The sequence below is a fragment of the Typopeltis vanoorti genome, chromosome 4, assembly GCF_054136105.1.
Source record: "Typopeltis vanoorti isolate ZY-2024b chromosome 4, IOZ_Tvanoo_1.0, whole genome shotgun sequence".
NCBI lineage: Eukaryota > Metazoa > Arthropoda > Arachnida > Uropygi > Thelyphonidae > Typopeltis > Typopeltis vanoorti.
The window spans coordinates 89,935,359-89,958,545 of record NC_143552.1 but is presented as its reverse complement, the minus strand read 5'-3'; the positions used below and the strand labels follow the sequence as shown (position 1 = coordinate 89,958,545).

Below are 23,187 nucleotides of genomic sequence, written 5' to 3'. Positions count from 1 at the left end.
TAAACATCCTAATCAAAGGCATCGCTAGTTTCCCAGCACATTCCCTTAAAACGATAGGTGATATCCCATCCCCTCTTATTGCCTTATGTTTGCATTCAGATTCTGAAATATCCTAAGTATCTCAAATTCATCAACTTCTTTTCCCATATTAGTTCCTGTCACTTCTGCTATAACAATATCTTCGCTTGGATGATAACCCTTGCAAATTGATCATTCAGTAGCTCAGTAATTTTGTCTGCCTCTGTTACCGCTCTACTATCAGCATTCATTAAAGTTATCCTTCCATAGTAATTCTTCTTTCTACTTGCCACATAATGAATAAACTCTTTGTGATTTTCTTTCTCTGCTTGGCTAATTTCTTCTCATAATCTGATTTTGCTTTCCTTACCATTCCGATCACCTTTCACCTTTCTTGCTTGATCCTTGTGCTGTTCATGAGTTAGCTGGTAACCTTTCTCCTTATATACCTTCCACAGCACATTCTTTTTTTGCAGCTCATGCTTAATGATACGAATCATCCATTTAACTCCTATCCAATTTACCCTTCTAATCTTGGGTATATATACAGTGTGATATGGCTACCTCCAGATATCCTATCCCCCAGGCACTGTGAACAGCTTTCCTTTGCATATCTTTATGCCATAATACTCATTCAAGCTGCCTCCTAAGTGTATCATAATTGCCTGCTTTTGTAGTTCCGTATATACTTGAACTGCTAACTGGGATTTCTACATGTTTTGCTGCTTCCCAAATCAAAATCAAATGATCACTTTCTCCTATTGGAGGAAGTGTTGCCAAATTAGTTAAGTTGTAAACCTATACTTGTGTACACTGAAGTACACAGTCTTTTATCTTTTATCTAGTGATTTAGCTAATTTCTCTTTTATTCCATATAAACTAATTCACTTAGATCCCGAGTATACTAGCTTTGGTTATTCTCTTATTTCTTTCCAAATTTTGTCATCTTCATGAAATAGCTGAAATATTCTGTTTTATAGGTTTCCAACAAAAATGCATTTGCTTTTCAGCCTTTTGCCTATTTTCATAGTTTGTTTATATTCATACCAAATTTACATTTGTTAGAGCAGTTATTCAGATTAAACTCATGAAGACCTGTACTGGATTTATCGATGAATATATAGCATCTGCATAAAGTAAAGAGCCAAGTTGAATATTTAAAATGTAAGTATCAGGTTCAATACTACTTTTCTTCCTAATGTGATTCATATGAGATGATGAAGAACAGTAGATATAGTATATACTCCACATATCCTTTAAAGGAATGTGGAGAACTGACCAAGGCTTCTCACCTAATGTCCAATCCTAACCTTCACTTGGTGCACTCTGTTAGGTATCTACCTGGATACTGAACAAATGAGAATGGGCTGGCAATTTGAAATTTAGCCAACCAAAATTGTATTCTTATTGACTTAAATGAAAATATAAAATGATGGTACAACATGAAAGAATTTCAGCATTGTTTAACTGGACGACGCCCAGTTAAATAAGCGTCACTTCCATTTTTTTTTTTACCAGGGCAAACAGCAAAAAGTCAGCTACTGGAACAAATCTAAAACACACCACCAGAGTTCAAGATCGGTACTAAGAAGCCTGAATGGGAAAGAAATGGAGTTAGCTGAGGAATTAGACAGTAAGTACCAGATCGACATAATAGGGGTGACTGAAACAAAAAAGGCAAAAACTGGTGAGATCTTTCTGAGCAATGAATACAAAATGTTATGTTCAGGCAATGACAATCAAGAAAAAGAAGGAGTAGCCATATGATTCAACACTAAATACGAGGCTAGTCTTCATAAATGACGAGCAATATCAAGGAGAGAGTGATGGGGGAACTGGACAATGAGACTTATTTGTGCCTGTGGTCCCACAGAAGGTACACTAAGGCAGAAGTAGAGGAATTTTTTGAGGCTTTAGAGAAAGCAACTGACACAATGAAAAATGAAAAGCTGGTCGTTGTTGGGGATCTAAATAGCAGAGTAGGAAATGATTGTCAGACATTAAAAATATTTTGGGAAAATTTGGAGAAAAGAGCAAAGCTAATAATAATAGCAAATACCTGTTGGATTTCTGCTCAGGACATGGACTGGTTATTACTAACACAATGTTCAAACATAAAAATATGCACAAATTCACATGGAGAGAAGAGGCAAGGAATAAGAAAAGTCTCATTGACTATGTTATTGTTGATAATGATGTTTTCTCCCTCGTGCAAGATACCAGAGTGTACAGAGGATTTGATATTGGAAGTAATCACTATTTAGTCTTGAGCTGGATAAAATTGAATTTCATATTGAAAAGAAGAACATGTAAGAAAGTTTTAAAGTAAATAAAAGTTGAGCAGCTCACAGATGTGAACTGTGTACTAAAATACACAAAGATTATTGAAGAAAAAATGAAAGACTTTGAGAACAGGAACGAAACCTTGGAGATTCACTGGCAAACCATGAAGAAAACATTGCTTGATTCAGTCAGAGAGGCATGTGGTGAGGTTGTCTGTAACGATAGAAAAATCAGAACTCTATTGCATATACAGGAAGTTAAAGAGGAAGGAAAAGAAAAAAGCATATTGAAAGTTCCTGTAAATAAGTCAGCTTGTGCTCTTAGAGAATACAGAGACAAATGTAAGAAAGTTAAAACATTTTGTAAAACTAGCTAAACAAAAGTCATGGGAAGACTTTGGTAAGAATATAGAAAAAAAATATCAAGAAGATGCCAAAATATTCTGGAGGTGGTTGAAGAAGTTCAGAAATGGAGTAAAGAGTGCTGTAAAAGGAATTAGAGGTGATAAAGGTAAAATGAAAACTGGCGAGAAAGATATCCTTAATGTATGGAGCAATTACTTTGGAAAATTGCTAAATGAAACCATCAGTGACTGCACAGTAGTAAAAAACACTCAACAGGCATTGAATCAGGAATACATATCCATACTTGAAGTAGAAAAAGCTATCAAAAGCCTGAAATGTGGAAAGGCAGTGGTAGTAGATGATATTCGACTAGAGATGTTCAAGTATGGAAGTATAAAAGTCTTACAGTGGCTGCACTGTATGGTTCAGAAGGACGGATTCCAGATGATTGGAGTAGAACTCTCATTGTATCCATGAATAAAAAGGGAAATAAAACTGAATGTGAGAATTACAGAGATATTTCCCTACTGAGAGTTCCTGGCAAGATCTATGCAAGTATACTTGAGAAACGGTTGAGAAGAATTGTGGAAGAAAAGCTTGGTGAAGAACAAGCTGGATTCAGGCCAAATAGAGGCTGTCAGGATCAGATCTTCACTTTATGACAAATAGTGGAGAAATCATGGGAATATAACAAAGATCTGTATTTAAGTTTTGTAGATCTGGAAAAGGGATATGACAAGGTGCCAAGAGAGAGAGAAGCTATTCTAAACGCTAACAGTTGTATGGTGTCAATGGAGCATTATTTCCAAGCAATTCTTAGTCTTTATTTGAGTTGTAAGTCAGCAGTTAGAATTGAAAGATGTACAGGAAGATGGTTTTATCTTAAATCTGGTGTCAGACAATTATGTACATTATTCCCTCTGTTATTCATTATGTATATGGATCACATGAAGGAAAGTGGCATTAAAGCTGATATCAATATTGGAAATGTTTATCTCAGCTCTTTACTTTATGCAGATGATGTTGTACTTCTAAATAAATCCAGTACAAGTCTGCAAGATTCCCTGACTAAATTGAATAACTGTAAATAGATTTGGTATGACGGTCAGTAATGAGAAGACAAAGACAATGAAAATTGGCAGAATCATTGAAAATATCATCTGCATTGTGAATGGAGAACCTATAGAAGTAAAATATTTCAGCTACTTAGGCATGATTTTTAGTGAAAATGGTAACTTAAATATGGGAATAGACAACAGAATCAACAAAGCTGGTATGGTAGGAAGTCAACTGAATAAATTTATATGGAATAAGAGAGAAATTAGCCAAAATACTAAATTAGCTGTATACAAGACAGTGTTCAAACCAATTTTAACTTATGGTTCCGAGAGCTTGGGTGAGAAATAAAACACTTGACCAAAGACTAGAGACCACAGATATGAGAATCCTGAGAAAGATTAGAAGAGTGAACAGATGGCATCAGTGGCAATATCATATTAAAAATACGAATATTAGGAAAGAACTTAACATTGTTTGCATTCAGGAATGTGTTAGCAAAGCTAATCTCAGGCGGTGTTCTCTACCATGGTTGGCAGGAAAAAGACCTAGAGGAAGACCAAGATATAGGTGGATTGATACAGTAAAAAGCCTTAGAAGACAGGAATATAAGATCAGATAGTCTTGACAGGTAACAGATTGATTTGGATGAAAATTGTAGATAGGAAGTTAGTAATGATGTAAGTTTTTCATGTAGTACCATCATATCCTCTACACTCTTCGAGGGTACATATTAGAAATTTGATGATGATAGTGTATGCTCTTGTCTTACACCTGATTTTACATGAAACCATTTTCTTGTACTTCATGCAATTGTAACTGCTGACTTACAGCTTACATATAGACAGTATTGCTCCTTATAATGTTCAGTTTTATGTAACATATAAACATATATAATAAACTCATATAACTGCATTTTGGACAGCTTTTCTGCTTGTAGTAATTATTATATATCCTTGTTATATATCTTCCATATCTATAAAACTTAAATGTGAGGATAGAATTTAGATGAAGATTAAAGATGAAGGTGAGAATATTTGGTTAAAATGCTTGGTTGCTTCTCTTTATTCTTTAAATGCTATATGGATGCCCTCCCATTATCTAATTTGATCCTTAAGTTAGCTAGCTTTCTTTCTTTCTTTTTTTTTTTTTAACGTTAACATATAAAAGTATATGATGTTAATGTTACTCTGCTAGTATGTTTTCAGTTAAGTATTGCCTCCTGAGGATGATATTGCTACAGATTGCTACAGATGATATTGCTACTAGTTGATGTTGTTAGTCACCTGCAATGTGTACAACATCTGATATTAGCACAAAAATCTACAGTCTGTCAGTGACAATGAGTGCCAGCATTATCATCACTATGACCTCAGAGTGATAGAACTGGCCCTTTTTATTCTTATTCTTTGTCTGTGCTTTTCTTCCTATATTCTTTGCTCTACCTTCTTTGAGTCTTTCTTACTATCCTGTATTCTGGACCACCATCTCTGGGAACTAATACCTTGCCACCATGTTTGCATATGGTGTAACCTGTGGACATCTGGAAAGTGGGGGGGGGGATCCTGATAGTCTTGCACTAATTGGGCTTCTGCTTTGGCAAGACAGGAAGTACTGGCTAATGAACTTGGTTGCAAGGGTAAAGGGTGCTGCAGTAGTTTTCCACCTACCATGGTGCCACAAATGGATGCCCACTCTCCAGCAAGCAAAGACTGTGCTTGGGAGTGGAATGCTAGGACTACCCAAGGTTTGCTGTGGTATTAGTATAGTGTCTGGGGTAGTCCTAGCATTCCACTCCCAAGCACAGTCTTTGCTTGCTGGAGAGTGGGCATCCATTTGTGGCTCCATGGTAGGTGGAAAACTCTGTGCTGAATCCAACTTCTCCTGAAAATTAAGCCACAACAAAGTACAGAAGCCACAGAATCCTCAACTGAAAAGCAAAGTAAGAAACAAAACAACAACAACAACAAAAAAAAATAAATAAAAAGCTACACCACCACTGTTCCTAATCATACACTCAACAGGTGAACATCCAAAAAATGTCTCCTTTCTTCATCCATAAGGGTTTGGAAGGGTTAGCAGGAACTCCAGAAAATGTAAAGAAACTGCATTCAGAATATCCTTATTGAAGCAGCTACAGCAGCACTATGGGAAATATAACTCCATGCAACATCTATTGGGGGAATAGCCATTACAGCCATCTCCCCTACAAAACTTTAAACTTTTCTATAGGCGTAATATCTTGGTGAAACCTTGATGTTTCTGATGAAGACATATGCTCTGAACTCAAGGGACCAAGGAGTGTCAGCCATAATAAGAATTGTGTTACATAGGGATGGGCTTCTGTTACCATCATCCTTACCGTTAACAAACCAAAACCACCACCATCTGTGAAAGTAGGATACCTCAGTTGTCCAATATGGCTCTATCCCAAATTCCTTATGGCACTTTAAATGTCAGAAATATGACAGTTCTACCATCTGTGTCTAATGTGACAGTAAAGAACATGAAAATAAAGACTGTAACAGTAGGCAAAACACCAAAATGCTCTAGCTGCAAGGGAGATCACCCAGCATACTCCCAAGCATGCCAAAGGTGACAAGACAAAATGGAGATACAAAAGTTAAAAACAGAACAATGCATCACATACCAGGAAGTGAAGGGGCAGTATATCACTAGCAACAGCATCTGCTAAACTCTCATAGTAGAACGTTGCTAAACGTTGAGAAGGCAACTGTAAAGGGACATCACCTTCTCACAACTACCATATAACTGAAAGATATTATTTGAATATATGCAAAAAGGGTCTCATTACATGAAAATCCTCTTATTAAAAAAATATTGGAACACATTGCAGAGGATCAAAGATATGCCTCCAGACCAATTATTAGATGGCCCATCAACAGACAGTGTGGATACCCCTGCTTTCCCCCCCCCCCTCTTCCTCAGGAGCTAAACAATCAAGAGTGCCCTAGAGGGAGCGGAATTTGATGAAGTCTTGGATATTTTTCATGAAGAAGAAGAAATTATGAATACTGACTGTCCACACTTCTCAAAAAAAGAAAAAATCCTTGACTAATGAAAACGAAACCACTCATCATAGGAAGCCAGATGATACCACCAAAAAGAAATAATGGAACTTTTGTGGATTCTGACAAAACATAGACAACATTAACAAAGCTCTCTTGCAGAAGTATATACCAATATGCTTCTGCTTGTAGAAAATGTTCCTGAAACTAAGTGATTCAGCTCTTCATAATCTTACCATTATTTGTAAGGATGTGACAGGGGTTGGGCATGTTCATGGAGGAATCATCATCCTTGTGGGCAAACATACCCCCTTTCTGACAAATCCAAATTAACACTAGTATAGAAGCAGTTGCTATAAAACTGTCAGAAATATAATAACAGTATGTTGCATCTGCGTGCCTCTTGCTGCAAAATTTTCCTAAGGTAACTTTGATGATGTCATAGCACAGTTAACGTCTCCTTTACTTTTAATAGGGGATTTAAATGGACATAATACCCCGTGGAGTAGTGCCTGAGCAAACATCAGAAAAAGAGTTGTTGAACAAATTCTCAACAACAACAATTTCTCCCTCTTCAATAAGGAAGCATTGCCTTCTTCCATACACCTACATGAACATTCACTGCCATTGACTTAACTATCTGCTCATTTTCCTTTTTCCTGTTGTTTAAGTGGAAAACTGATGATAACCTATTTGGGAGCGATCACTTTCCTGTAATATCCACTCTTCTGTATAGACAACCATGTACTACTGTAAAATCTCTCAAGATATGTAATTATGTAACTTATCATATTCACCTTTACATTTTTTTTAGAGGAATATACTTAGAAAAATGTTATTTTGTCTGTAATAATCTTGTAAGGAGCCATTGTTAAAATAATGTGGCGCATGATGTCATCATGTAACGCTGTTAACTCATGTCTAATGCTAAGAATAGTGAAGAATTCCATAGATGGAAATTTCTAAAGATGTGTGAAGAAGGGCATCAGCATGTCTGAAGGTCAATTCATGACCATATGTGGAAAGTTTGAGAAATGCACGCATGTGTACAATGGAAGTCCAGGCATATATATATAAGGCACGTCATTGAGGAGGATTTTGTCTTAGGGCTTTCTATTTCTTCTCTTACCTGGGTCCACTGCTATGTAAGGTCCGCTGTTGGGAATCTAAAGAGAAGTTTCATAGGTCTCAAAATTTCTTTTATGGGTCCACCACCAATGGTGGTGGACCTATAAAAGAGATTTTGTCAGTTGTCTCACTAAGAAAGAGCTGGACATTGCTGCCATATTAAGGATCCTATAGGGCATGGAATAATCAACGACTCAGATAAGGAAGAAATTTAGCACGAAATCAAGAACAAGCCAGAAGATGGAAACAAAGATGAGAAGGATCACTTACGTGCACACAAAAGATTCATGTAAAAAGTAGTGCTGAACGAGAATTGTAAGTAGTTATATATGTGATAATTCTGAACAAGAATGTATGTCAAGTGTGTCTGTTTATGAGATAATATATGTTGATATTGAATTAGGCTTACACAAGGTATGCATTATTATCAGTTAACATATATATATATATGATCAACAGGTTATTCTAGATTGTGAATTAGTTTTAAAGGAAGAAAATTAGAACTTTGGATTAAGAAGAATTGAGAATAATAAAGGAATTGTAATGAAATTTTGTATATGTTTGTTAATGTGAATCATACTGTAAATATTCCTTTTTTGATTTAATTAAATGGTTTGTGAACAACACGTTGGACTGATTTCTGTCAATGCACTATCCTGAAAAATTCGAACCTGCATAAGATAGAAGTTCATGTGATTTATAATTAAACCACTACTAATTTAAGGTAAGAATTAATATAAGCAGAGAATACAAACAATATCTGCTTTGTCTTTGGTTTAAAATCTTATACTCTTACACCCAATGCATAGTCTAACTGGCGCAGCTGTAAAACAAATTTGTTAGACTATAGAGTGTGAGAACATGGGATATAATAGAAATAGATAGATGGTGGCAGTCCATAGCTGAGGCAGTTGACCATTCACAAATATTAAATAAAGAAAACAAAGACAAAGCATGATGATAGAAATAAAGAATGTTTTATAACACCACAGCATGGTGCAAAGTTGAGCATGCTGACTGGTCCAATTTTCCCCATGCGCAGTTTTTGATTCTTCAACAGTCAGTTCATCTCCTATCAGTGATGCAGTGAGAATGTAACAGAGTGTATTATAGCAGCAGACACAGCTGCAATTCCTAAAACATCTAGTCAGGTCCCATGTTTTGTTAAGCCATGGTGGAATGATGATTGCACAGCAGCCGAAGAAGCCGAAAAGAAAGCTTGGTGTATTTTCCATAGATACCCCACCACAACAAACCGAATTGCTTTCAAATGAGCTCAAGCCTGAGCAAGGCATATAAGGCATCAGAGCCAAAAGGAATGAATCCTGTATCCAATTTGTGTTATAAAATAATACAACAGACCATTTATCAAAGAAATCAAAAAAGAAGTCAGTAAGTAATGACCCATATGTGGATGACTTTGCCATCTGCTGTCATTCATATAATTTGAGGATCATAGAATGACAGCTGCAGCAAGCCATTAACCATCTTTCAAAATGGGTGCTTGCAAAAGGTTTCAGATTTTCACAACAGAAGACAGTTTGTGTGCACTTTTGCTACAGACGAGGTCTTCATCCTGCTTCAGAGCTGTGACTAGGGCAGTCACTAATCCAGTTGCATTGGAAGCTAAACTCTTGGGGCTGATATTTGACAATAAACTCAATTTCCTCCCTCACATGTGTCAGTTATGAGATGAGTGCCGTAAAGCAACGAACATTCTATGCACTCTATCTTCCACCTGCTGGGATGCTGACAGATGTTCTTTGCTTTATTTGTACAAGACATTGATCAGAAATATACTTGATTACAGGTCCCAAGTCTATGCTTCTTCCAGGGAAAGCATAGACTTGTATGTTGCAATGGCTAGATATATGTAATATATCTCTGCTGTATGTAACTAAAATCAAATTCTTGCAAGAGCATCTCGCATATTCAACATTTGACAGACTACCATAAAACCCTTAGGTTTATAGATAAAAGCTCTCCTACAGGCTCTGGAAATATTTAGTGACAGACAACCTAGTTCAGATGCCACAAAATTCACTTCCTCTGTAACAATCGTACTTACTAGTATACAGCTTTTCTTTCAGTAGGCTACTGCAATTCCCCCCCCCCCCTCTTGTTATCTACCAGTAACTCTTTGAAGCTTATAAAACTGAATGCTCTGATTTTGTGCCTGTCTACACAGATGGCTCAAAATCAGACCCAGTGGGATCTTCTGTTGTATGTCCAGACAACATTATATTTGCACAGATCCCACTAGAATGTAACAACTTTACAGTAGAGATGTATGTGATAGTCTTGTCAGATGTCACTCCTTCCAGGAAGTTGACTACTATGAGCTTCCATGTATGGTTTTGTGCTTCTCTTTTGCATTCTTCATAGGACAAAAAGGTCCAGTCCTTAATATTTCCCATCTAATCTGTTCTTTGTCTTCCTCTTCTTCTTTTTCCTTGTATCATTCCTTTTAGAAGTGTTTTTTTGTAGGGATACATGCCTTAGTATGTGACTAAGATAGGTGGTTTTCCTTTTCTTAATGGTTTCCAACAGATTCCTATCTTCTCCAATCATCTCTAATATTTCTAAATTAGTTTTTTTTTTTTGGCAATCCATAGGTCTCTAAGAATTCTTCTGAAGATCCACATCTCAAAGGCTTTTAGTTTATTTTCACAATATTTTGATATTGTCCAGGTTTCTGCTCCATATAGCAGTGTTGACCATACGTAGCATTTGGACAGCCTAATTCTTGTTTTTATGTGACTTTCCCTTGAGGTCAGAATGTTTTTCATGCTAACAAAGGTTGATCTAGCAATTTCTGTTCTTCTTAATGTTTCCTTATCACACTTTCCATTCTCTGTAATTAGTTGACCCAAATATATATAACTCTCTACTTTATCTAAAGTATTTCCTCTGATCTTAATATTTATATCACGTATTTTTCCTTTTTCTCTTGTTACCAGCATAGTTTTGGTTTTTTTGAAGTTGAAATTAAGTCCATATTTTTCACTTAGTTTCAGCGTCTCTTCTAGTAGGTTTCGAAGATCTTTTTTATTTTCAGCTAGCAGTACTGTATCATCTGCATATCTTAAGTTGTTTATATTCCTGCCTCCTATGCTGACTCCTTTAAATTCTTTTAATAACTGGAAGATATTTTCAGTATAGAGGTTAAGCAATATAGGAGAAAGAACACAACCTTGTCTGGCACCCTTCTTTAGTGGGAATTCCTCCGAGATTTCTCCTGATATTTTTATTGAGGCGGTTTGCTCTCAATATATGAATTTATCAATGATCTGGTATCTTTACCATCTATCCTAAATTTCTGATGTATTTGATTAGTTGTTCATGTTGTATATTGACAAAGGCCTTTGTGTAGTTAATAAAACATAAGTAGACTTCTTTCTGCTTCTCCAGATATCTTTCTATAATAGTTCTAATGTTGAAGAGTCCTTCTCTAGTTCCCTTATTTTTCTGGAAACCAGATTGTGTTTCATTAATTTCCACTTTGATTTTATGTTTATTTCTTTCTAGGATGATACATAACTTAATTTTGCTATCTGACTGATCAGACTGATTGTTCAGTATTCTTCATATTTGATTGTCTTCGATATTTTAGGTATTGGTTGGAATGTTGAATGCTTAAATTCTTTTGACAGGTGTCCAGTTTCGTATATTTTGTTACATATGTCAGTCAGTGATCTTATAGCCTTATCATCTAAAGCCTTTAGATATTCTGCCATAATTTCATCCATTACCCGAGCTTTTCCTGTTTCAGTTTCCTAATTGCATTTGTTACTTCCCAGTTAAGAATAGTAGGCCCCTTCAAATCTTCTTGCATTGGCTTATCTATTCTATCATGATTGTAGAGGTTCTTTGAATACTCTACCCATCTATCCCTTATTTTGTCTTTCTCCATTAGGATATTTCCACTGGTATCTTCAATGCAATGAGAGCCTACCCTTTTGCAAGATTTGTTAGTTACTCCCTAACTTTTTCATGAAGTTCTCTCATTTTGTGCTTTTTGTCCAGAAGTTCAATTTCCTCGCATTTGTTGTTGAGCCATAGTTCTTTTTCAATCCTACATTCATTTCTGATCTCCTTGTTTAAGTTCATGTATTCAGGACAATTTTTGTGTTTCTTTCTTTCCTCCATCCTTTTCAGTATCTTGTCATTCATCCAGGGTTTACTCATTTTCTTCTCAAATTTGGGAACTGTTTTTTACTGCTTTTTTATGTTCTCTTTAAATTTCTGCCATCTATCCTCAATCTCATCTTTAGGGTAAGGATACTTGGTGGGATCAGGAACATTAACAGCAGTGGATTGTACCAGTTCCTTTAAAATTTATCTTGTATTTCTTGATTTTTAAGGGAGCCAAGATCATATTTTTCTATGTTTAGAGGTTTCATTGTTTTCTTTAATTTTATTGCTGCTTTAATGACCACAGGGTTGTGATCTGATCCAATATCAGCCCCTGGGTATGTTTTGGCTTGTGAGATGTTATTCCGGAATCTTTTCTTTAATCGTTATATAGTCAATCTGGTTCCTTCAGCTGTCTCCGGGACTTTTCCATGTGTAAAGTCTTCTAGGAGGGTGGCTAAATAAAGTATTTCCTATTACTAGATTGTTTTCTTCAAAGAACTGTATTAATCTTTCTCCTCTTGGATTTCGATGTCCCAGGCCCTGGTTTCCCATGCAGGAAGAGATCTTTTTTTTGCCTACTTTAGCATTTAGATTTCCCATAACGATAGTTATGTCATCTGATTTAGTGTTGTTTAGTGCATTTTGAATGTCTTCATAGAAACATTCTACATCTTTATCTGGGTAATCAGAAGTAGGTGCATATATTTGGACAATAAAAATATTAAAAGGTTGAGCTACAATTTTTAATACAATTATCCTGTCACTATATATATATTCCTGTAGAACACGGGGGGGGGGGGGGAAATGGAGTAGCATTTGTTTTGGATGAAAAGGTTAAAAATTCAGTAGAAAAAATAATATATAAAAGTGACAGGGCGATTATGATTAAACTGAAAGCAAAGCCTGTGGACATAATGATTATACAGATATATATATATATGCCCACAAGTGACCATGATGAAAATGAAGTAGAAGAGATATATAATCAAATAGAAGAGATAATGGAAGAAGACAGAACTAAAAGGTGTACCATCTGGATGGGAGACTGGAATGCGGTGGTAGGTGAAAAGGTAGAGAAGGGAATAATAGGAAGATATGGCCTTGGAAAAAGGAATGAGAGAGGTGAAAGAGATACAAACTAATCATTGGTAATACTTAGTTTAAACTTCCAAAGAGAAGAAGATATACATGGAAAATGCCAGGTGATATTGCAAGATACCAGATTGATTATATGTTAATACAAAATAGGTACAGAAACAGTGTGAAAAGGATATCAACATATCCAGGAGCTGATATTGACTCAGACCATAATTTGCTTGTTATGGAATTAAGAATACGATATAAGAAAATAAACAAAGGTAAAAACAAGAAAAGGTGGAACCTAGAAAAACTCAAAGGAGATGCAGGTAGGAAATTCAGAGAAGAACTGGAAAATAAAATAAGGAACAAAGAGAATATATCTGAAGAAACTATGGATGTTAATGCAAAATGGAATCAACTGAAAAACTTGATATATGAAACAGCTGCTGAAGAGATAGGTTTTGTGGAAGGGAAAAGAATTAGAGCCATGGATTACAAATGAAATGATAAGAAAAATGGAAGAAAGAAGAAGATGGAAAAATGTAAACACTGAAGAGGTAAGAAGAAAATACAAAGTATTAAATAATGAACTGAGAAAAGAAACTGATAAAGCAAGAGAGGAATGGTTGAAAACAGAATGCAAAGAAATTGAAGAAATGGAAAAAAGGGGGTGATATGATAAAATGTTTGAAAATGCAAAAGAAATTACATATATTAAAAAAAGCATAAGAAATTTGCCATTAGAAGATAAGCAAGGGAAACTGATTTATGATATTGAAATACAGGGTGAAAGATGGAAGGAATACGTTGAAGAACTTTATGCAAAAAATGCAAGACCAACAAAAATTGAATTGGAAGAGCAAAATGAAATCTCAACATAAGAAAGTGGTCCTGAAATACTAAAGAGAGAAGTAGAAACAGCAATTAAGGAATTAAAACATGGAAAGATGGAAGGAGTGGATAGAATACCTAGTGAAATCCTAAAACAACTGGAGAACAAAGGTATAACAGAAACATGGAAACTCTGCAACCTCATTTACAAAACAGGAGTATGGCCTAAAGATTTCACAGAGAGTATTCTTATACCAATTGAAAAGAAAAGCAATCCTGCTAAGTGCAGTGACTACAGAACTATAAGCATACTCTCACATGCCTCCAAAGTACTGCTAAGAATATTAAATCAAAGATTGTATAATGGAGTGGAGTATTTTCTGAGGGATGATCAATTTGGATTTAGAAAAGACAGAGGAACCAGAGATGCAATTGGAGTAATGAGGACCATATGCAAAAGGAATATAGAAGTAAATAAAGAAGTTTATATTTGTTTCATCGACCTTGAAAAAGCATTTGACATGGTGAAATGGGAAAATCTGATGGAAATATTATGCAAAATAGGTTTAGATTGGAGAGACCGAAGGTTAATAGCTGAACTATATATGAACCAGACGGCCATAATAAAGATAAAAGTAGGAAAAACTAAAAAATGTGTGATTGGCAAAGGTGTAAGACGGGGATGCTGCCTATCACCGATGCTCTTCAATATATTTGCAGAAGAAATGATAAAAGAAACATTTTATGAAGAGGAATCACTATTGGAGGAAGAACAATACAAAATATTAGATTTGCAGATAATCCAGCAATATTAGCTAATACCGAAGATGAACTGCAGCACGTAATGCAAAAATTTGAAAATATATGCAAGAAATATGGTATGAAAATTAACGCAAAGAAAACAAAAGTGATGAGAGTCTCCAGGAAACCAGGAAGTATCAAGGTGATGATGAATGGAGAAAGTGTAGAGCAAGTGAGACAATACAAATACTTTGGTAGTATAATACAAGAAAATGGAAAATGTGACATGGAAATAAAAGAAAGAGTTAACAAAGGAAAATATGCCTTTTATAGCAAGAAAAATTTGTTTATTAATAAAATGAATAAAAATCTAAAGAAAAGGCTTAAGTGCTATATTTGGAGTGTGACTTTATATGGGTCAGAAACATGGAGGAAAATTAGGAAGAAAGAAGCTAAAATGTTGGAGGCATTTGAAATATGGTTATTGAGAAGAATGGAGAAAATAAAGTGGACTGAAAAAATCACCAATGAAGAAGTATTACAAAGAGTTGAAGAAGAAAGGAATTTACTAAAGACCATAAGAAGAAGAAACCATAACTGGATAGGACATGTATTAAGAGGTGACAGTCTACTGAAAAGAATGATAGAAGGGAAAATTGAAGGAAAGCGACCAAGAGGAAGAAGACAACTAACGATACTTGATGATATAATGGGAACAAGAAGATATCAGGAAATGAAGGAGGAAGACAGAGGAAATTGGGGGAAGAGAATCAGCTGAGTTATATCATTGGACCTGTCAAGAGACAGATGATGATGATCCTGTCACTTATGGGCCAAAATCCAAGTAAGGATTGCACAATCTTATTTTTTAGTACAAATGCTACTCCATTCCTATGACTGTCTCCACAAGAGTATATAATTGAATGGCTCTTTCTGTTTATTTTTCCACTATTAGTCCATTTGACTTCACTGATGCCAGCAATGTCAATTTTCATTACTTCAAGTTCTTGTAGGTTATCTAACTTCCCAGTTCTTACATTCCAAGTTGCATGCCTTAAGAGAAGATTCTTGGTTTTCATACGTGAAGGATCAGGAGATAATCTCCCTGGAGGGTTTAATGTATCTTCATCATATGCTATTTTCATAGTATCCATCTTATGTTCCCAAGTTTCTTTCTCTTGTTCCTTGTAATGTTTCCAAGAGACAAAAGTTGCAGAGGTCCAACCTTGTTTCTATTGCTAAAATCCGACATGGTTCTCTGTTTCATGGTTTACTATTAAAGGTATGTGATGAGGTTCCTGTCTCTTCCACGGTGACTGGCCACATCTCTGTTTTGTCGCAGAGTGTGCCCGGACTATGTCACAGTTTGCTGTCATGCCTTCATTCGTCTGTGTTCACTGGGCATCTACAGATGCCGTATGGTCACTCCGATGCTCAATGATGTTCCACACCAGGCCGCGCCATGTAGTCCTGTTGTTTGCCCTTCTGGCAGCCTCAACTCTCTGAAGATCAGTCACTCCACACATGCCATCCATCCATTTCATTGATGGTCTACCCCTGCCTCTTTTTCCAGGAACTTTACCTTCTATTACTGTTCTTAGAAGTCCTCCTTCCATTCTTTCTATGTGTCCAAAATATTTTAATTTTCTTCTGTCAATATCCTTAAGGAGCCTTAAAGTTCTACTAATCTTTTCTAACACCCATTCATTTGTACGCCTTTCAGTGTATGATATCCTCAACAGCCTTGTGTAACACCACATTTCAAAAGCAGATATCCGTTTCTTATCTGACTTCTTTAGGTTCCAGTCTCGCATCCATAAGTTGCTGTTGGAAAAACAACTGCATCCAAAATCCTCAACTTTGTTCTCATGGAGATAGATCCATCCTTCCAGATTTTAGACAGGTCTCTGACTGTTGTTTTAGCCATTCCTAACCTTTTTCTGACATCTTCTGAACAGTAATTCTTCACATTAATAATGGATCCCAAGTACTCAAACTTGCTGACTTCCTCAATTCTTTCTCCATTAAGATACATTTGTTTCTCAAGAGCTTCTCTGTTTGTTTTTCCTTTGAGAACCATGATCTTTGTCTTGCTAGAATTGAGTTGAAGTCCTCTGTTATTACTGATCTTGTTAACTTTGTCAAGAATTAGTCCTAGTTCTTCCATGTCATTACAAAGGAGTACTGTATCATCAGCGTACCTCAGATTACTGATCAATCTGCCTCCTGTCGTAATTCCTGTCTTGAGCTCATCCAATGCTTCACGCATGATGTACTCTGCATATATACTAAACAAGTGAGGAGAAAGTAAACATCCTTGCCTAACTCCTTTTCCAACTTGAAGCCAGTCAGTCAATCCAACACCTGTTCTTACTGTGGCTTCTTGTTCCCTGTACAACTTGGCTATCAACCTGATAGTGTGTTGAGGAAAACCCATTCTTTTCATTACTTCCCACAGTTTCACATGCTCAACACAGTCAAAAGCTTTAGTCTAAGAAACACATTACCTTCATTACCATTGTCAAATTAAATTTTGGTCATCTGCTAACTCAGCCATTCCAGTCTTCAAGTGCAACAAGGAGGAGACACTCTCCTTCACTACAACATAAAAATGCTGACACCCTCACTTAGTTTTGCATGCCACTCAAGGCATGGTCTCAGGGTGTGGCTGCTGGTGCACTCTACCAGCTACTTGGAGCCATAAGTGAGAATTGTATGAGCAGTGGGGACCAATTCCAGCCACCAAATATTTTGATGTGACTGCTGTGCATGTATATGTGATAGAGCTTGCACTAAAATACGTCAAATTCCATTGCTACCAAAGGTGCATAATATATTCTGACTCACAAAGTTCTCTTCAGGCAATTAGAAGCCTAGAGCAACATCTGGTGCTTTCTTGAATTCAACACCACCTCTTTCAGTTATGGAAGATACTTTTTGATGTACGCTTCTGTTGGATTTCAAGTCATGTTTAGATTAAGGGAAACAAGGTCTGCAGATAGTGTATCTAGGTCAACTCGTTTCTCAAACATCCATCTGCTTGTACCATACACAGATTATCAGACAAAATCTCCTCTCCCAGTAGCAGCTATTTTGGAGCAGAGAGAATAATAATAAGCTCTACTAAATTAAACTTAAATTAAATTATGGCAGTCTAGGGCATGCAGGATTCGAACAGAGGAGGTTGTTTTTGCTCAGCTCTGCATAGGTCATTGTCAGTCTCACCTCCCCTCCCCTCCTGAAGGGTGATGATATGCCTGTGTGGGAGTTTTGTGACTGGACCATTTATCAGTCATATTTTAATTGACTATTCTCATTTTGCTAACGAGTGCAGTCATTTTATAGAGTATTAATCTCTACCACCATATGCAAAGTATATATTTTTTAGTTTAAGTTATGGTAAATATATTTTTCAAAAACCTTGGATTTATGTATATTTTATGGATTTTAATATCTTTTTATACTTTTTCATCTGTTTTATACTCTTCTTTTATACTTGTTTTTTTTTTCTACATTGTTTTTGTTGTCTTACTTATTTATTACATAGTATAATCTAAGAATAGTTTCATTTATGATTTCTTTTGTTATTTTGACTTTTGTATATAATTTTAAGTTTTACATAAGCCCCTTATTTCTCATGCATGTTTATGATGCAGTATGACCATATTTGTCCTTATGCCATTAAATCCCAAAACAAGATAGGCATTAATGAAGAGAAAAAAAAAATACATTCAAAGGCATCATTTAGTTTCCTTCATAGCCATTTAGGAAAAAAATAAACATTAGTATTATACTTCAGAACACTTTTTTTTTTTTTTTTAATATTTCATCATCATCAAATTCCTGACCTGTATCCTCAAGAGATGTACAGGATATTATGATAGTACTACATAAAGAACTTTCATCATTACTAACTTCACATCAACAATTTTCCTCTAAATCAATCTGTTATTTGTCAAGACTCTAACATTATCAGATCTTATACACCTGACTTCTAAGGTACTTTTTACTGTATCAATCCACCTATATCTTGGTCTTCCTCTGAGTCTTTTTCCTGCCGACCTGGTAGAGAACACTTGTTTTGCTAATCTTTCCTCCCCTGTTAAATGACCATTTCAAGTTCTTTCCTAATATCCTCATTTTTAATGACATTGCCATTGTTGCCATCTGTTCATACCCCTAATCTTTTGCAGCTCTCATATCTGTGGTCTCTAGTCTTTGGTCAAGTGTTTTATTTCTAATCCAGCTCTTACATCCATAAGTTAAAATTGGTTAGAACACTGTCTTGTATATAGCTAATTTAGTGTTTTGACCAATTTCTCTCTTATTCCATATAAATTTATTCATTTAACTTCTTACCATACTACTGGCTTTATTGATTCTGTTGTCTATTTCCATATTTAATTTACCATCTTCACAAAAAATTATTCCTATGGTCAATCATATACACACTCAAGAGCATGCCAATGTGCACAACAATTGGCACATGCTCACACATAATTTGAATTATTGGAATCCAGATTGTTTGCAAGTTGTGAAGAAATCCAGTCACGTTAATAAATAACTAGAAGATGTTTTGTATTAACCCTTTTTTGTGGTTTTAATCATATAAATGTTTCTCTATGTGTTAATGTACTAATGTATGCATCCACATACACATATGTACACATTATATTCAATTCCCTTATGGTTTTGTTTTTAGAATAAAGTTTTTCAAATATGGTTCCACTGAAGGAGTAAAATATAAAGGACCTAGAGATCTCTTATCATTAGAGGACTTCATTGCTTCAAATTTGAATGTGGTAGAAGTAAGTCTTTTTATTGTAGAAACATTATATAAAGTGCTTAGTATTACAGGTAGAAATAGCTTAATAAAAATGAAACATTTATTAAGTTGCTTCCCAGAAGTTACAACTTTACTGGAAACTTCTTATTTTTTTTTGAAACATTTTGCTTTAAAATGTAAATACGAATAAAATTATGGATTTTGTTGATATTCAAATTTGGTATTTAGAATACATGCAAAATTTGTTGAGTAATTCTTTTTTTTTTTTTTTCTCCAATTAGACCATTTGTTGCATTGAAATTATATTTGCAATATAATTTATGGCTGAGTAAAATGTAATAACATTTGAGATTTTATTGTGGCAAGATGATGTGAACTAATATTAATAAATGCCACATTGAATGGATTGACTTTAATGAAATCTGGTTATTCGTGATAGTGCTTCATAGTATAAACAACACCAGAAGAACAAAATAAATAATTTATGGAGTTACAATTTTTTTTTTTTTTTTTTTTTTTTGCTGTATTTCAAACCAGTATATCTTCAGAACACAAATTACAATTGTGGTAGGATGCACACACACACACACAACACTTCATTTGATTAAAAACTCCTCATTTTTAGTATGATATGTTGCAGAAACAATTCAGATTATAAGTGAAAAAGAACTAATGTTTTAACAAGGTGCCCTTTGGAAGACATAAAAATGATGGTAATTAAGATAAGTCAAGTTAAATATGGTCTTAGAATGGCTGTCTCCATATCTTAGGCAAATTAATGCATCCATACTTACTGAGGTTAGGAAAGTGTTTCATGGCTGATGTTGATTCTGAAAATAGTCTTTCAGACTTATAGCAACTTCTGTGCAGCATAGTTGTCATCATCATCAAATTCCTGCCGTGTACCCTCAAGGGTGTACAGGATATAATAGTACTGCATGAAAAATTTACATCATTACTAACTTCCTATCTACAATTTTCCTCCAACACTAAAAAACACACATACTAACCACAGTGATAAGTTTTAATTACGTAATTATTTCATCCCAAGATCTTGGGACATCCTCAGCACAGTAATTCAAACAATACTAGGAATAACATACAGTTAGGGCTCATGATTACAATGGAATCTCAATATGCTATAATAAGTTTAGTTTAATCCTTTATCCAAGTGTGAGCAAACTTTGTTTGCTCACACTTGGATAAAGCTTAAACATTAAAAAAAATAAACTTGGATAAACATTAAAAAAAAACACTTGGATAAAGCTTAAACATTAAAAACAGAAAAAAATAAACATTAGTAAAAAAATAAAAAATTTTTTGCAAACAAATAAACAATTCAATAAAGCCAGTATGGTAGGAAGTCAAAAGAATAAATTTATATGGAATAAGAGAGAAATTAGTCAAAACACTAAATTAGCTGTATACAAGACAGTGTTCAAACCAATTTTAACTTATGGTTCTGAGAGCTTGGGTAAGAAATAAAACACTTGACCAAAGACCACAGATATGAGAGAGCTGCAAAAGATTAGGGGTGTGAACAGATGGCAACTCTCATCATCAATCTCAATATGCGTGCAGTAGCGTGTTATAGAATTAAATTAAAATATAACTGAAAAAAAAAAAAAGATAACATATATAAAGAGATTATTTTACACAATTTTGTATGACAATTTCCCATACTTTAGGAATAGCAAGAGCATCATTGCGGTTTAAATTTGGTCTGTGTAGTAGGGCTTCAGCACTTTTTTTATATAAACGTTCATGTTTATATAAAGATCATGTAAAAGTTTTGTCTTTTCTCAATGGATCCTATGGTTTGGGTTTTCAATTCCGTGTTGAGCGAGGCCAGATTTCTGTGGTTTGAAAAGACGAATGTAGTGTTGATGTTCTGAAATGCTTTTCTGAACAGATCTACCTGTCTGTCCAAAGTTGGACAACTTGCAGGAGCATGGGACCTCGTACACGCCAGGTAATATCAGAGGTGGGAGTTTGTCTTTAGGCGAAGGTAACAAGTTATAGATCTGGTTGATTTTTTTTATAGGTAGTGGCAAGATTGTATTTCTTCATAATTTTTGAAAGATGTTTGGAGATGCCTTTGACATAAGGTATGGAATCCTATGGGTGCCTTCTTGTCTAGGTTGATGTGTGGGGAAGTGACTGATTTTTTGAGTTGTTTTAAGATTGTATCCATTTAGTATGGCTGTATTTTTGATTATTTCTAGTTCTTAGTTTAGAGATTCTTCAGAGGAGCAGAATCTGTGTGCTCTGGTAACTAATGATTTAATGATGCCAAACTTTTGAGATGGATGAGCGGAAGAATTGTGATGTAGCGACCTAAAAAATTGTAGGCTTGCGATAGACATACATGGTAATGGAACCATCTTCTTTTCTTTGAATGTGTAAATCCAGAAAGGAGATACCCTGTGGAGATTCTCTTTCTAGTGTAAAGTTGATGCGAGGGTGAAGAAGGTTTATTTTATCTAGAAACAGGTGTAATTCTTGTTCGGAATGATCCCAGATTGCAAAGACATCATCGACATATCGTAGCCAAATTTTTGGTTTGGATTCAAATGTTAAAATTTTTTCTTCAAGGTATTCTAGAAACAGATTTGCTAAGTTTGGCGATAAGGGAGACCCCATTGCTGTTCCTTCCTCTTGCTTGTAAATTTTACCTTTCCAAGTGAAGTAACCAGATGTAATAACAAATTTGAATAATTCAACAATATTAGACAGAAATTTTTGAGTTAATAACTACTGTTTCTTTATGGGGAATGTTAGTGAAGAGGGAGACAATGTCGAAGCTGATTAACAGGTCAGTTTTTAACAGTTGAATGTCCTTTATTTTTGCATGAAACTCTGTGGAATTTTTAATTAATGAGGCTGAGAGGCCTATGTGAGGACGGAGAAGGTTAGATAAGAATCTCGATAACTTGTAAGTCGGGCTGCTAATAGAATCTATGATGGGTCTGAGTGGAACATTATTCTTGTGAAGCTTAGGTAAGCCATATATTCTAGGAGGTCTAGCATGGTATGTCTTGAGTTTTTAATTGTTTCTTCATCTAAGGAAGAGGTTTCATCAAGTAACTTATTTAGTTTCCTGAGTTGTCTTTTTGTAGGATCATAATCCAGTTTGGCGTAAGTATTTTGATCTCGGAGTAGTAAATTCATTTTTCAGTCATATGAATTGGTATCTAGAACCACAATGGTATTTCCTTTGTCAGCTCTAGTGATGATTATGTTTTTATTATGTTTTAAGGAGGTAAGAGCTTTCAGTTCTGATGGTGGGATATTTAAGTCCGAAGGTTTGGCATCATAGATTGTAATTTATTTTTGCTACTTCGAAACAAAGTCTGTTGGCTTCAATACTGGAAAGATGGCTGATGTTTCTCTCAATGTTATGTATAAAATCTAAATATGGAAAACATTTAGGTGAATTTGCAAATTTATGACCTCTTGCTAGAACATTTAATTCATCTGTTGTTAGTGGATGGTTAGATAAATTGACCACCCATTTTTCTGTCGGTAATTTGTTAGTAATCTTCTTAGATCGATTTAGCAAGGTAAAGTATTTTTTATGTAGATTAATATTACTTTTATCAAATGCTTTTAACCCTGAATTTTTTTGAGATACTGAATCAATTGTAGCAGTTCTTGATTTAACCTATTTGATAATTCTGCTTCTAGTTCCGTAATTTTTAAATTATTTGCTGCCAATTCATGTTTAGAAACTCGTAACTGATTAAGTAGTAAG

At 35.0% G+C, this 23,187-nt stretch overlaps 1 protein-coding gene across 1 annotated transcript in view; it reads left to right on the top strand.

Moving 5' to 3' along the window:
- Positions 1-23,187, top strand: part of prtp (thioredoxin domain-containing protein pretaporter) — a 192,759-nt gene that overhangs the window by 59,659 nt on the left and 109,913 nt on the right. Inside the window, exon 4 of the mRNA XM_090391337.1 lies at positions 19,350-19,455. Within this exon, the coding sequence (XP_090247463.1) occupies positions 19,350-19,455 (106 nt within the window). The remainder of the gene's footprint in view (positions 1-19,349; positions 19,456-23,187) is intronic.